This window comes from Erinaceus europaeus, chromosome 13 (genome assembly GCF_950295315.1).
Source record: "Erinaceus europaeus chromosome 13, mEriEur2.1, whole genome shotgun sequence".
NCBI classification, from domain to species: Eukaryota; Metazoa; Chordata; class Mammalia; order Eulipotyphla; family Erinaceidae; genus Erinaceus; species Erinaceus europaeus.
Genome location: NC_080174.1, coordinates 60,860,589 through 60,875,703, shown reverse-complemented (window position 1 = coordinate 60,875,703; position 15,115 = coordinate 60,860,589). Strand labels below are relative to the sequence as shown.

The 15,115-nt window shown below is 39.1% G+C and overlaps 1 protein-coding gene across 2 annotated transcripts in view; it reads right to left on the bottom strand.

The window, feature by feature from the left end:
- ZSWIM5 (zinc finger SWIM-type containing 5) overlaps positions 1-15,115 on the bottom strand; it is a 205,288-nt gene that overhangs the window by 85,725 nt on the left and 104,448 nt on the right. For both annotated transcript variants that reach the window (XM_060206007.1, XM_060206008.1), the window contains exon 2: positions 8,476-8,832. In XM_060206007.1, the coding sequence (XP_060061990.1) occupies positions 8,476-8,832 (357 nt within the window). The remainder of the gene's footprint in view (positions 1-8,475; positions 8,833-15,115) is intronic.

Genomic DNA, 15,115 nt, shown 5'->3' with positions numbered 1-15,115 from the left:
TTTCACTAAGCATAATCACCTCCAGTTCCATCCATTTTGTCCCAAAGGACACAGTATCATTTTTTTTAATTGCAGAGTAGTATTCCATGAAATATATATCCCATAACTTCTTTAGTCAGTCATCTGATGATGAGCATTTAGGCTGCTTCCACTTTTTGGCTATTGTGAACAATGCAGCTATGAACATAGAGGTGCATATGTTCCTTTTAATTCACATCTAAGTGCCCACTGAATAAATGCTTAAGAGTGCTTTTGCTGGATCATAAGGTAATTCCATTTTTACTTCTCTAAGGACTGTTCATACAGTCTTCCAAAGGGGTCATACCAGTGTGTATTCCCACCAGTAATGTAGCAGAATTCCCTTTTCTCTACAACGTCTGCCACACCTGTCATTTCCTGGTTTGTTGATGAGCTGGTATGCAGTTTTAATCTGCATTTCTCTAATAAGTGAAGTGGAACATTTATTTCTTCATGTGTTTGTGGACCATATTATCTCTCTTCTTTAGAAAACTGTCGGCTTAGATCTCTCTCTCCACCATCACTGGTCATCTCCTGATTATTAAACAGTTTTTTCTGCTTTGTATCTTAATGCTTTCAGTCACCAAGTTGCAGATGCTGCTACCATGATGACTTCCCTTGGCAGATGGTGTCACCAATGTGTCCAACTCCACCTCCCTAAAACCCTACCCCACTAGGGAAAGACAGAAACAGGCTGGGGGGTATGGATTGATCTGCCAATGCCCATTTCCAGCAAAGAAACAATTGCAGAAGCCAGACCTTCCACCTTCTGTACCCCATAAAGATCTCTGGTCCATACTCCCAGACAGATAAAGAATAGGGAAACTTCCAATGGAGGGGATGGAATATAGAACTCTGGTAGTAGGAATTGTATAGAATTGTACCCCTTTTATCCCACAGTCTTGTTGATCATTATTAAATCACTAATAACAATAAAAAAAGAGAAAACTGCTTAGTTCTTTGGTCTACTTTTTTTATTGCGCTATTCTTGTTTCTTTTGTAGATCTGTACTAATTCTGTATAGATGTTTGATATCAGCTGCTTGTCTTATGTGTGATGTGCAAATATCTCATTTACTCAGCTGCCTGGTTATCCTTAAGTAGCTTGACTTCAATGTGTAGAAGCTTTTTAGTTTCATGTAATTCCATTTATTTACTCTTGTTTTCATTTCCCATGCCAGGGGGTTGAATCTCCAAATACATCTTTGATTGAAGGTCCTGCAAAGCTTCACCAACATTTTCTTCTACAAATTTTAGAGTTTCTGGTCTAACAGCTAGGTCTTTAATCCATTTTGATTTGACCTTGGTGTATAGTGCTTGTTAGGTGGTGGTCTAGTTTCAGTTTTCTACATGTGGCTTTCCAATTTTCCCAGCACCATCTGTTGAAGAGAACTTCTTTACCCCTATTGAATGGTCTTGGCCTCTTTGTCATATATTAGGTGGTCATATATGTGTAGGCTCATTTCTGGGCTTTCAGTTCTGCTCCATTGATCCAAGTATCCATTTTTATTTCAGTACCATGTTGTTTTGATTACTATCACTCTGTAGTATAAACTGAAGTTGGGGAGTGTGAAACCTCCATATTTTTCCTTTTGTCTCAGAAGTGCTTTCGCAATCTATGGTCTTTTATAGCTTCACACAAACTTTTAGACAAGTTGCTCAATTTACTTGAAAAAAGCCATTGGAATTTTGGTAGGGATTGCACTGATTAGTAGAACAGCCTTTTAAATAATATATCCTTCCAATCCAGGAACAAGCAATGTTCTTCCACTTCAGTGTGTCCTTCTCTATTTCTTTTAGCAATGTCTTATAGTTTTTGTTGTAAAGGTCCTTCACCTCTGTGAGGTTCACCCCATGGTATTTTATCTTTTTGGTTCTATTGTATATGGGATTGAGTCTTTTATTTTCCTTTCCTCTGACTCCCTGTTTATACATAGAAATGCCACAGATTTATGTGCACTAATTTTCTATCCCTTTACTGAACTTATTATTTCTAGTAGGTTTTTGGTGGAGTCTTTGGGGTTCTGTAGGTATAATATTATGTCATCAGAAAATAATAGCAGTTTGGTTTCTTCTTTTTCCAATCTGAATGCCTTCGATATCTCTTTCTTGTCTGGTTTCTGATTTTAGGAGGAAAGCTTCCAGCTTTTCCCCATTGAGAATGATGTTGGCTATGGGTTTGTTGTAAATGGTCTTTATTATGTTGAGGAATGATCCTTCTATTCTCTGGGGCATGTTTTCATTCAGAGATAGTTGGAAAGAGAAAAATAGGAAAGACATCACCAGCACTGGCACTTCCTCTAGTGCTGTAACACTTCCCAAGTGGCTCCAGATTTCAAATCAGGGTTGTAATGCAAGGCCCTACTGAGTTATCTCTCTGGACTCACATCCTATTCTCTTCTAGAGAATTTGCATTCTTATTAAATTAAGACCAAATGTCTTAGCTTGGCATTCAAAGCCCTCCATGCCTATGCCCTTATCTTCCATTTTTGGTTTTGCCTTCCCAATATTTATGTATGACTCTGCTAAAAGTACAGTGTTTCCAGAAGTCAATCAAATTTCCTATGGTTTTACATGTGCTTTCCCTTTACTTTCCTCCTTTTCCAAAAATCAACACTTCTCATTATCAGTATTGTCACAGGTCTAGAATCAGGACTGCAGGAAGAAATGAAAACCGTAAAATAGGAATGGAAAGAGGTTAACACTGCCAAAGTTCATGCACTCCTTAGTTTATTTGGCAGAAGAGGCCACCCCCCCCCCAATGAACTAGCCATATACTCCACTGTTAACTGTCAGAAGTTCTCCATCTTATACTCACCTACATATAAGGCAGTAAAGCTCTTCAAAGCACTTTGTTATTACTTCTCTTAAGAACCTGGGCATTTTGTACTACACTGAAATTATGCATTTCTCACATAATCCCAACTAGACTCATATTTTTAAAGAAATGAGAATCATTTTTGTACCTCATAGTATCTGACTCATTATAGCATTGAGTTAATATTTATATAACGAACAAATACATTTCATTAATCATCTGATTTAAGTGCCAGGTGAGCAAATAATATAACTTAGACTTCTTTTGTATCATAAGAGTGGTAAAGCAACAATAAATGTACTTCTCATTCTTAAATATTTTTGTCGTTTTCGACGGGTTAGCTTGTTTTTGCCAGGCTGGCTTCACGGGCGGGTAACAGACGACCAGGGACTCATAGTTGAGCTGTAGGCAGTATCTCTTTATTCATGCAGGACGCAGCACAATCTAAGCCGAGCTAAGCTAAACTCAAGGTAAAGTACTCTAAAACTCACAATGCTGTCTTTATATATACTTGCCAAGTAGGGTGGAAACAGGGTGTGACATAGAGAGGGTGGAGAGAAAAGTGACTGGTGACAATCAGAGTGTGACAAGGAGAGGATCAGGGTGTGACAAGGAGGGGGGGTGGAGCAAAAACATATCATGAAACAGTGGGGATTGAACCAATGCCCTGGAGGGAGGTGCTTGTTAACAGCGGTTATATAAATAGAATGAAGTGGTTATGTAAATAGAATAGTGTTAAGCAGGGGGGATTTAAACCAAATGAAACAGAAGGGGTCTCATGCATACCAACATATTTTAATAACAACAATTTACTGAATATCCTCCTCCCCCCCTTTTTTTTTTTTTTTTGTTTCCAGGGTTATCGTCAGCACTATGAATCCCTATTTGGGGCGGCCTTTTTTTTTTTTTTTCCATTTTACTGGATAGGACAGAGAGAAATTGAGAGGGGAGGGGGAGAGAGAGAAGGAGAGTGAATGACAGACACCTGCAAACCTGCTTCATCACTTGTGAAGCGACACCCCCCTGCAGATGCTGGTGCTGGTGGCTAGAACTGGGATCCTGGGAGTTGGGCACTAGCACAACGGGTTAAGCGCACATGGCTCAAAGTGCAAGGACTGGCGGAAGGATCCGGTTAAAGGGCCCTGGCTCCCTACCTGCCAGGGAGTCGCTTCACAGGCGGTGAAGCAGGGCTACAGGCGGTGAAGCAGGTCTACAGGTGTCTATTTTTCTTTCCTCCCCCTCTGCCTTCCCCTCCTCTCCATTTCTCTCTGTCCTAACAATGACAACATCAATAACAACAACAATAATAACTATAAAAAACAAGGGCAACAAAAGGGAAAATAAATAAATAAATATTTAAAAAATAAAAAAAAAAAAGAACTGGGATCCTTATGCGGGTCCTTGTGCTTTGTACTATGTGCTTTTAACCAGATGTTGACACCACTTGACCCCCTATTAAATATGCCACAGTCCAAGTACTTTTCATGTATAACTCCATTAGAATGTATGCTCCCTAAAGACAAACTGTTTTGCTGATATATCCAGGATGTGTAGAACAATGCCTGTTCCATAGACGATGTTTGAAGTCAAGGTTGTAGCTGAGAGTTCTTGAAAGGGATCAGGCCAAGAAGACAGCTCAGCTTTACAGCATATGTCATATAACACAGAACCTATTTGACTGAAGTTTCAGTGAAACCTGATTCAATCCCTGGTACCTCCATATACCAGAATTGATGTTCTCTCTTTCTCTTAGAAATAATTAACCTTAGGGAGCTGGGCGGTGGCGCAGGGGGTTAAGTGCACATGGTAGGAAGCACAAGGGCCAGTGTAAGGATACCGGTTCAAGCCCCCAGCTCCCCACTTGTGGGGGTTCACTTCACAGGTGGTGAAGCAGGTCTGTAGGTATCTATCTTTTTCTACCCCTATCTGTCTTCCCCTCCTCTCTCCATTTCTCTCTGTCCTATCCAACAACGACATCAATGACAACAATAACAGCAACAACAATAAACAACTAGGGCAACAAAAGGGGGAAAAAAAGAAAAAATGAACCTTAAATGAAAAATCTCCATTAAAAAAGAGATCACGTAGCATAAAAGGAGGAGAAAAAAAGATTAATATATAATAATGCCAATATTAGTGGTCAGATAGCAAGACGGATGCATCATTTAGGAATGAACAAATAAGAGCACAGAAAATTTTGCATTAATATTATTCTCATACTTTTTATAGAATGTTTCATTTTTTTATATTTTATTTTATTTATTTATTCCCTTTTGTTGCCCTTGTTGTTTTATTGTTGTAGTTATTATTGTTGTTGTTGTTGTTGGATAGGACAGAGAGAAATGGAGAGAGGAGGGGAAGACAGAGAGGAGGAGAGAAAGATAGACACCTGCAGACCTACTTCACTGCCTGTGAAGCGACTCCCCTGCAGGGGGGAGCCGGGGTTCGAACCGGATCCTTATGCCGGTCCTTGTGCTTTGCGCCACCTGCGCTTAACCCGCTGCGCTACAGCCCGACTCCCAGAATGTTTCATTTTTTATGAGATAGAGTGAATGATTGTGGCCTGGGAGGTGGTTCAGCATTGGATAAAGCACTGGACTCTGAAGTATGAAGTCCCAGGTTCAATCCCTGGCAGCACACATGTCTGATTTTCTCTCTCTCTGCCTCTCATCCTTTATAAATAAATGAAATCTTAAAAGAGAGAGTGAATGAGAGACACAGCACTGCTAAATGCTGGTCTATGTGGTACTTTTGATTGAACTTGGGAACTCACGTATGTAAGTTCTGTGCACAACTGAGCCATCTCCCCCAGTCCAGCAAAAATAATTTGAACCAGCTAGACTAGAGTTACTATTCATAGCCAGTCTCTCCAACTATCCTTCACTAACTTCCAGGCAATTTTTCCCTATCATGTATTTCTTTTATAAGGCGGCACCATGAATTTACATATGAACGGCATTACTTTTGAGCAGCTTTAGCTTTCTCATTCATTATTCAGTGAGGGTGAGGCAGATAGAGAGAAAAGATAGCTATCTCGGCACTGCTGCCCCACTCATGGAGGTGCCCTGGTGCCATCCATAGTGTTTCCATATGGTGCCAAGGTTCAAACCGATGGTCCCATGCTAAAGGCCTACAATCTATGAGGAAATCTGAGACACAGAAGTACTGCTCTATCCTTGGAGTTCCACCTGTCTCTGCCCTTGGTACTCATGTGTAGTACCAGGGATCAAAGCAGGGCCTTACAAATGTCAGGCATTGATCTTACCAGCAGAGTCACCTCCGCAGGCAAAATCTTGGGGGAGGGGAATACTTTGTTAAAAAAGAAAAAGATCAGTAAATCCACCTTCTCCACCTCATCTTGGATGGAGCTTCAAAGAATCATGTTAAGTGAGATAAGCTAGAAAGAAGATGAATATTGGATGATTCCACTCATAGGCAGAAGTTGAAAAATAACAGAAGGGGAAATACAAAGCAGAACTCAGACTGGAGTTGGTGTATTGCACCAAAGTAAAAGGTGGGGGCTCAGGTCCTGGAACATAATGGCAGAGGAGGACCTAGAGGCAGCTGAATTGTTATGTGGAAAACAGAAATGTTACAGATGTACAAACTACTTTATTTTACTGTCAATTTTAAACCACTAATCTTCCCAATAAAGGAAAAAATAAAAATAAAGCAAGCAAAAGCAAAAAAAAAAAAAAAGACCCCTAGTAAAATGATAAAAGGAGAAAAAAAGATTAAAAAATGTTCCTATATAATTTCACTGGCAAGGAAGTTTAAGTCTTTTCATTAAAAGAAGTGAGTATGAGGGGCCAGGTGAAGGCACACTCAGTTGAGTGCACATGTTACCAGGCATAAGCACCCAAGTTCAATCTTCCAGTCCCCATCTATAGTGTGGGAGCTTCTTGAGTGAAGCAGTGATGCTGTTGTCTTTCTTGCTCTTTCCCTCTCTATCACCCTATTACATCTCAGTTTTTCTCGTTTCTAACCAATGAATGGTGATGCAAAAAGACTTTCATAGCCAAGGCACCAGAAGTCCCGGATTCAATCACCAAAACTGCTATAAGCCAGGACTCAGCAGTGCTCTGGTTACAAAAAAATTCCTGAAGCTCTCTCCTCTAACCCAGCTTTCCTGCTATATTCTCAACACTGACATCTTCACAGACAACATTTTTAGTCCATCTGCATGTTAGCTAGAAAGCTTAGGTAAAAATTACTAAAGTCATGGGCCCCTTAGAACATATCTAAAATAGACTTCCTAGCTTCTTCCCTCCTCAAAGACCCCTAATTTCATCTGTCCTGTTCTTATCTTTGGGTTCCTATTTATTAAACAATTTGTCCTATTTTATATCTTATCGCTTTTCAGCCATTAAGTTGCAGATGTTACTATGACACCATTCTGACCTCCCTGGGCATATGATCTCACCAATGTGTCTTGAAACCTCACTTCTGCAGAGCCCTACTCCACTAGGGAAAGATAGAAACAGGCTAGGGAGGGTGGGGGTGGGGGGGAGTTGGGCGGCAATGCAGTGGGTTAAGTGCAGGTGGCACAAAGCACAAGCACCAGTGTAAGGATCCTGGTTCAAGCCCCCAGCTCCCCACCTGTAGGGGAGTCGCATCACAGGCGGTGAAGCAAGTCCGAGGTGTTTTATCTTTCTTTCCCCCTCTGTCTTTCCCTCCTCTCTCCATTACTCTTTGTCCTATTCAACAATGATGACATCAGTAACAACAACAATAATAACTACAACAATAAAAACAACACGGGCAACAAAAGGGGATAAATAAATATTAAAAAAATAAAAGAAAGAAATAGGCTGGGGGTATCAACTGCCATGTAACATCCATGTTCAGTAGAAAAGCAATTATAAAAGCCAGATCTTCTATCTTCTGCACTCCATAAAGAATTTTGGTCCAGGGGGTTGGGTGGTAGTGCAATAGGTTAAGCGCATGTGGTGCAAAGCACAAGGACCGGTGTAAAGTTCCCGGTTCAAGCCCCCGGCTCCCCACCTGCAGGGGAGTCGCTTCACAGGCAGTGAAGCAGGTCTGCAGGTGTCTGTTTTTTTCTCCCTCTGTCTTCCCCTCCTTTGTCCATTTCTCTCTGTCCTATCCAACAACGACATCAATAACGATGATAATAATAACCACAACAACGGTAAAACCACCAGGGTAGCAAAAGGGAAAAAATGGCCTCTAGGAGCAGTGGATTCGTGGTGCAGGCACCGAGCCCCGGTAATAACCCTGGAAGCAAAAAAAAAAAAAAAAAAAAAAGAATTTTGGTCCCTACTCTCAGAGGGATAATGAATAGGGAAGCTTCCAATGGAAGAGATGGGATATAGAATTCTAGTGGTGAGAACTTCATGGAATTGTACTCCTATCATATTACAATCTTGTTAATAATTATTAAATCACTAATAAAAATTTAAAAAATCAACAAAGAAAACAACAAAAAAAGGTCAGCCTGAAATGGTGGTAAAGCCCCAGTGAAGACAAAAGGCAAAAAGAAAAAGATTAAACACATAGCTGTTAGGATAAAAGGAACTGATGATTATACTAAGTAATCATAATTATAAAAATATCCCATCTTCTAAACATGCAATAAAGCGACTAAAAAGATTTTTAGCAACAAAAATGCTGTACAATTACCGTTTACTTGGTTGATTTCTGAGTTGGAGGATAGAATCTCATCTGCCAGTTTCTGTGCAGTGGGAAGAACTTCTGTGTGGTGTGCTGTGATTAAATATTGAATAAACTTTTGTAGTTGGTCCCTATTCATTTGGTAAAGGGTTTCTGAGATCGGAAGACGTAATTTGACTTGGTCTGGTTTACGAATCCTGAAGAGTGAAAGTGCTACCACATGTGCACAGTAGAAAATGTCTTTGTTCCCACAGCCACATGTCACTGAAGTGATTTTGCACCGATCAAAACTGATTGCAACTTTGTAAGTCACTGCTGGTTCAGTAGCAGTGGCTGGTTCAGTCACTGTGCCACTGAGATGGAAGCCTAAGGAAACAAAGAAAGTGTGTTTAGAGATTCTGTAGCAAACTTGAGGATTTCCTTTCGCCATTTTCCATCAATCAGAAATAACTGACTGAATATGTCCTACATATATATATGGTAGGCTCTGTCAGACACAAAAGTTATTGAAACTAAGGTATTATACTTAAGGAAAACATACTCTAGAAAGAATCCTTACTCTAAAAACTATGAACCTCTAGAATTAATGTGAAAACTTTTATTTGCACATTTGTACATTTTAATGGGGAGCTAGTTCATAACTTTCATCATAGCTTCAAAAGATTAATAACCTCTCCTGATTTTGAGCTCCAGGTGGTAAGCAAAGGCAACTCTACAAGTAACATTCACTTATCTAGAGTAAGGTTATTGCTATAAATGAAATAAAGAGAAATCAGAATGCCATGAAGAAGTAGGCCAATGACAATAAGGACATTTCTTCTTCAAAAGATACAATTCTAAAATGAAGACCGTACAGAATACATGGGGAACAAGATGCCTCCTAAGACATGGAAAGAAGAGTTTAGTGAAGTTCTACACTTCTTCTTCCTCCTCTTCTTCCTCTTCCTCCTTCTTCTTCTTCTTCTCCTCCTCCTCCTTCTACCTTTTAAGAATATCTTATTTACTATTTTTTAATGAAAGAGAGATACAGACAGGAAAGAGAGAGAAAGACAAGAGAGAGAGACACACATACCAAAGCACTGTGCAGATCTGGCTAATTTATGATAGTGCTGGGGATTGAACCTGGGACTTCAGAGCCTCAAGCATTAAAGTCTTTTTGCATAACCATCTTTTTTTTTTTTTTAGAGATAAATAAGAGAGACAGAGAGTGTAAAAGAGATCAAAGCATTGAAGCTTTCTTCAATGCGGTGGGGGTCCTAGTTGAAACAAAGCAGTGCATGGCAAAGCAGTACAATATCCAAGTGAGCTATTCTGCCAGTTCCAGTGGTACCAATCTTGACATAGAGAGAGAACATTTTTAAAGTTACAACTAAGTTGAAAAAGTCAAATTAATAGCAAATTCATTCTAGAATATTATTTATTCTTTAAATATAATTTTCTTTTGACAAGGATATGTATTCAGCTAATTAAAGTCATTCAACAAAAGTTTAGTAAGATTTCAAGTATCAGATTATTAGATTTAGGGATGCTACCAAAAAGGGGGAGAACTATCAAATATTTGTCAAAAACTCTTGTATTACAGAACGCTGCTGACTTTTTTTCTTTAGTAATTTATCAGAACAGCCTTATGAAGTTGGTGTGGTTTTTGTTTGTTTGTTTGTTTTTAATTTTAGCTGTGTGAGCTATGTTCCTTAAGTATATGAACTAAGGATTAGAAAGGTCAAGTGACTTGTCTATGGTTCCTCAATTGATAGAGCTGGGATTTGGGAACATATCTGACTGACCCTACAGTCTATTTTATTCTACTTATATTACACTACCTCTAAAACATGTCATGACTAAATCTTTGCCCTCAAAATTTTCAAAATCAGGGGCCAGAAGAGAGTTGACGCAGCAGAGCACACACTTTACTATGCTTGAGAACCCAGATTAGAGCCCGACCACAGTGTGAGCGCACCATACAAAGGGGAAGTGGTGGAGCAGTACTGTGGTGTTTCTCCTTCTCTTCCTGTCTCTTACTCTCTCTCTGGGGGGGGGGGGGGGGAGACAGTCTCCCAGGAGTGGTGGAATTGTGCAGATGCCAGAAAGAAAAAAAAAATCACAGTCATATAAGTAAATGGTTGCAATATGATGTGTTAAATGGTATACTAAAGACAAAAACAAATGACTGGCAAGTTTTGGAGATTTCCCTCTTTAACAGCACTCTACACTATGAATACAAAAGCAATTTTAAATAATATTGGTGAAATATTTGAAAATAAAAGATGCATGCATGTTTCAGAGCTACAATTGTGGCCTGGCAGGATTTAAAAATATAGAGACAAAAATTTCCAAAGTTCAAGCTTCAGATTATGGTTAGTTAAAATAAGACCCAAAATTATAGAATTCATGAAATCTGGCAAATTAATACCAGTAAAATCACATTAAAGTTCAATTCAAAGTAAATTGCACATAATCTTAATGAAAAAGGTAAGATTGATTTCCAAATTAAGAAAATTAATTTGTTAACTTCACAGTAGTTAGACATATACTTTGAATGTTACACAGGCTTTTTTCCCCCTCAGGCCCCACCCAGTTTTTATTTTTAAGGAGACTAGAACAAAAGCTACAAGTGTTTATCTGGAACCAGAGGATATCTAGAATCACCAAAACAATCTTGAGAAAAAAGAACAGAACTGAAAGCATTACATTCCCAAATATCAGACTGTTTTATAGGGCAGTGTAATCAAGACTGCCTGGTACTAAAGCAAAAACAGACACACTGAGTAGTAGAATAAAATTGAGAGTCCAGAAATAAGCCCCCACTACACTTTCGGTTATCTAATTTTTGACAAAGGGGCCTAGACTATAACATGGCGAAAGGAGAGTCTTTTCAGAAATTTCCCCAGTTTTTGTTTTTATATAAAGTCAGTTAAGTTTCAGAGTACTCTGAACAAAATGGGTTGTACAAAAAATTCAATCATTCAACTCACTCAAAAAAAATTTTTTTAGTCATTCAACTCACAGAACACAACTGAAAGCAGAGGGGGCAGACAGCAAGCTTAAGATATTCAGAGAGAACCAAGGGGGGGGGAGTGGTAGGGAGATTTTGGTTTTGGGCTCTGTAAACCAGATTTTTCAGATCCCGCTATGTGGCATTATGAGTCCCAGAGGGCGTCCTACTCGAAAAAGGGCTTCAAAATCCCAGTTAGGCTGGTTCTGACTGTTCCTGCAGGATTGCTGCAGGCACCCATTCCCATAGAAGGAAGAACAGGGTCAGGAGGGAAGAACTAACCATGTGTCTCCAGTCTTGGGGAGTGCCAAAGTTCTGAAGAAGGCTCTGCAAGTTACAGTTGCCCTTCTCCGCAGAGATTCGGGAGCGGCCCCTCCCCGCATCTCCCAAGCACTATGATCACAGTCAAGAGGAACCAAGGTGTGGCCCAGAGAAAAATGTCCCAGAGACAAAGAAACTGTCTAGAGAAAAAGGAGTAGAGGGTTTGAGAAGCCTCTTGATAAAGAGGAAGCAACTCATGACAGAGGAGTCTCAGAAAAATAAGAAGAGGGAAAAAAAGAATCACAGTGCCTTCGTAAAACACGAGGCTGCAGAGAGACAAGGCTGTATACTTATCTGTGCATTGTAATGTGTGTACTCAAGCAGGTACACTACCACCTGGCCATGCAGCACAATCTGTAATAGCAAAAACCTGGAAGAAACTTAGGTGTCCAAGAATAGATGAGAAAGTTGTGGTATAAACACACAATGGAATACTATTCAGCTATTAGAAATGATGAATTTATCTTTTTCACCTCATCTTAGATGGAGCTTGAAGGAATCATGTTAAGTGAGATAAGCCAGAAAGAGAAGGATGAATAGGGGATGATCTCACACATGGACTGAAGTTGAGAAAGAAGAATAGAAAGGGAATCACAAAGCAGAACTTGGACTGGGTTTAAGAGTATTACAGCAAAGTAAAAGACTCTGGGGTGAGGATGGATTTTCAGGTCATAGAACTTTGGTGGTAGGAATAGCATTAAACTCCTATAATGTTATAAAACACCATTTATTAAATGTATCGGGTAAATAGATTGAATGTCTCAAGTTCTTTAGCCGTCTAGATTTTAATTTCGAGTATATTATATTACTTTAGTCTATGTAGTTAATGTTACAGATTTGTAAACTGATTGAATTCTGAGACTGGGCTTAAATTGTTAAAGCATTTCCAAAAATAGCTATTTTATTTTTTTCAAATACTAAGTTATCTACAGCCTTAGACCAGATAGATCCTGTCAGTATCTAAGACATAGTTATTAGTAGATAGCATTAACTAATATAAATCATAGTAAGCTCAAGTATAGTATGGTAAATCCTAACCATGGGATTTTTCAAAGTAAACCAAGCTCGCAAGTAACTTGGTTATAATAATAATATCTGGGAGAAAGTCTAAGCTTGTCAGATAAAGAGAAGACTACCAAAGTTGGATAAGAGTAAGAGACTGGCTCACTTAATGATGGCCTATTTGGTCGATACCAGGCCACCCCATCATATGGGGCCCTAGTTGAGGGATGGAAAACACAAAGCAGCACTTGGACTGGATTTGGTATACTGCACCAAAGTAAAGGACTCTGGGGGAGGGGGGTGTTCCTGGAGCATGATGGGGGAGGAGGACCTAGATAGGGAGTTAGTGTTATGCAGAGAATTGTGAAAAGTTATATGTATATCAACTACTATTTTTATTGTCAACTATAAACCATTATACCTCAAATGAAAAAAATTCAAATAAAAAATAAGAGTTAGAATTAGAACACGGACAGTTTAGCACTATAGCCTGCCTTCTTAAGTGTGATGAAACATGAATATAATTCTGCAGTTTAACCTACACAAAAAAAAACTTTATAAAAGTAATTAGCAAGTATAGTTCTGAAAAGATATGAAGTCCTACATAAATGACAAGTCAGTAAATAGATGTTTATCTGCTTTCCTGGGGAATTGTTGAAGGCAACTGGAACTGACAAGTTCTCTGTGATGCTTTCACAGAATGAAGATGGGCTCATGAACTCATCTGTAAAAGACAATGTCTCAGCATAGTGAGTGAATCATTTGCTGAGAGTTGCAAAGAAAAGCACTTCTCTGTACAACCCTCTGACACCATTCAAAGTCTTTTGTGTTTCTGAGTGCAAGAAAGGCTCGAGGAAAGCTTGGGCAATTAAAACCATTTTGCTCATTGCTCTTTTGATTCACCAGGCCCCTGGGCAGGTGCTAATGCATGAAAATGAATGTAGCTGCAGCCAATGGCAGGGAAAAGGAGAATTGTGGTTTACAAAAAAGGGTAATTTCTCTTAGTCAGTTTACGTAGAGAGACACACACACACACACACACACACACACACACACACACACACACATACTTTTCTTTGAATCAAAATGCTTTCCTTCAGAGTAAATTGGTTGTGGTGAAATCTCATAGTATAAACTAGACCATCCTATTTTAGTCCTATCTCCCACAAGGCTACCACAGTATACCAGCAGTCACTCTTTCTTCTTACTATCACCTAGCAAAAATAGTAGCCACACAGTGAGAGTGACAACTAAAATAACTAATTTCCTTTCCAGAGGTTTTTTTTGATGCTGGGTAACTGATGTCTAAATGACATAAAGACTAAGAAATCAGGATGTTTAAGTTCTTATTCCAGTATCTCTCAGGATTTCTTTGCTCAGTTTCTTAACTGTAATTGACATAATACTCATATGCCCATTAGATTCATGTGAAAACAATTTCTAAGGAACTTATCTAACAGAGATATCATTTAGTAACAGTCCCAATGGCCAAACCAGAGCCTGTAAAAGTTCACAAGAAGCAGATGGCGCTCACACACTGGGTGAGGGTGTGAGAGATTGTGAAGCATGGAGAAGTATTGTTATTCGGGAATACAAACGATGCTGCCCCATTACCCTGAGAGCTACTTGGTTTGTTTGCAACAGAGAGGTCACCCTAAGCTTCTCTAAGCAGCTGAGTTAGCTGCAGGGTCCTTCTTGTGGCCATCTGCTCTTCTCCCAGACTCCTCTGGCAAATCAAAGTTTCCTAGTATTAACCTGTGAAGAGCAGCCAGAGACCCTTCTCAGCAGCAGCTTTAACAGGCAGTAGTCTCCGCTCTCCATCTGTGCCAGCAACCACAGTTAAAGAACAATGAGGCTTCCTGAGCCCAGGCATTCACTTATAGAGATACCCATGCATTACTTTTTCCAGTACTCCTTTATTTAGATTTCTTTAAGGAGCTTAGGAATATATCTGAAAAGATTTAGGGCTTAAAAAAATCACAAACATCTTAGGCAGAAAAAAAATAAAATGGGAATATTTAAATTCATTTAAAAAATCTAATATGTGTAGGTAAGAACATAGTTTAGTATAAATCATTATTTAATTAATATGAGAGGGGAAAAATTGATAGAATGTCTCAAACTTTTTAAAGCATAGACTGAGTCTTTTTAATACACAGGCTGAGTCTTTGACAGGCTGACTCTCTTAAAAGTTTAGACCAGGGAGAACAGAAGCAACCAGTTGCACAGCTATATACAAATAATGTCAAAGGACATAAATTATGGTGATGTTGTGTATGATACAGCAAATCCAAACAAAGGGATATTTCAAAGTTAACCCAATTGCCAAATAAT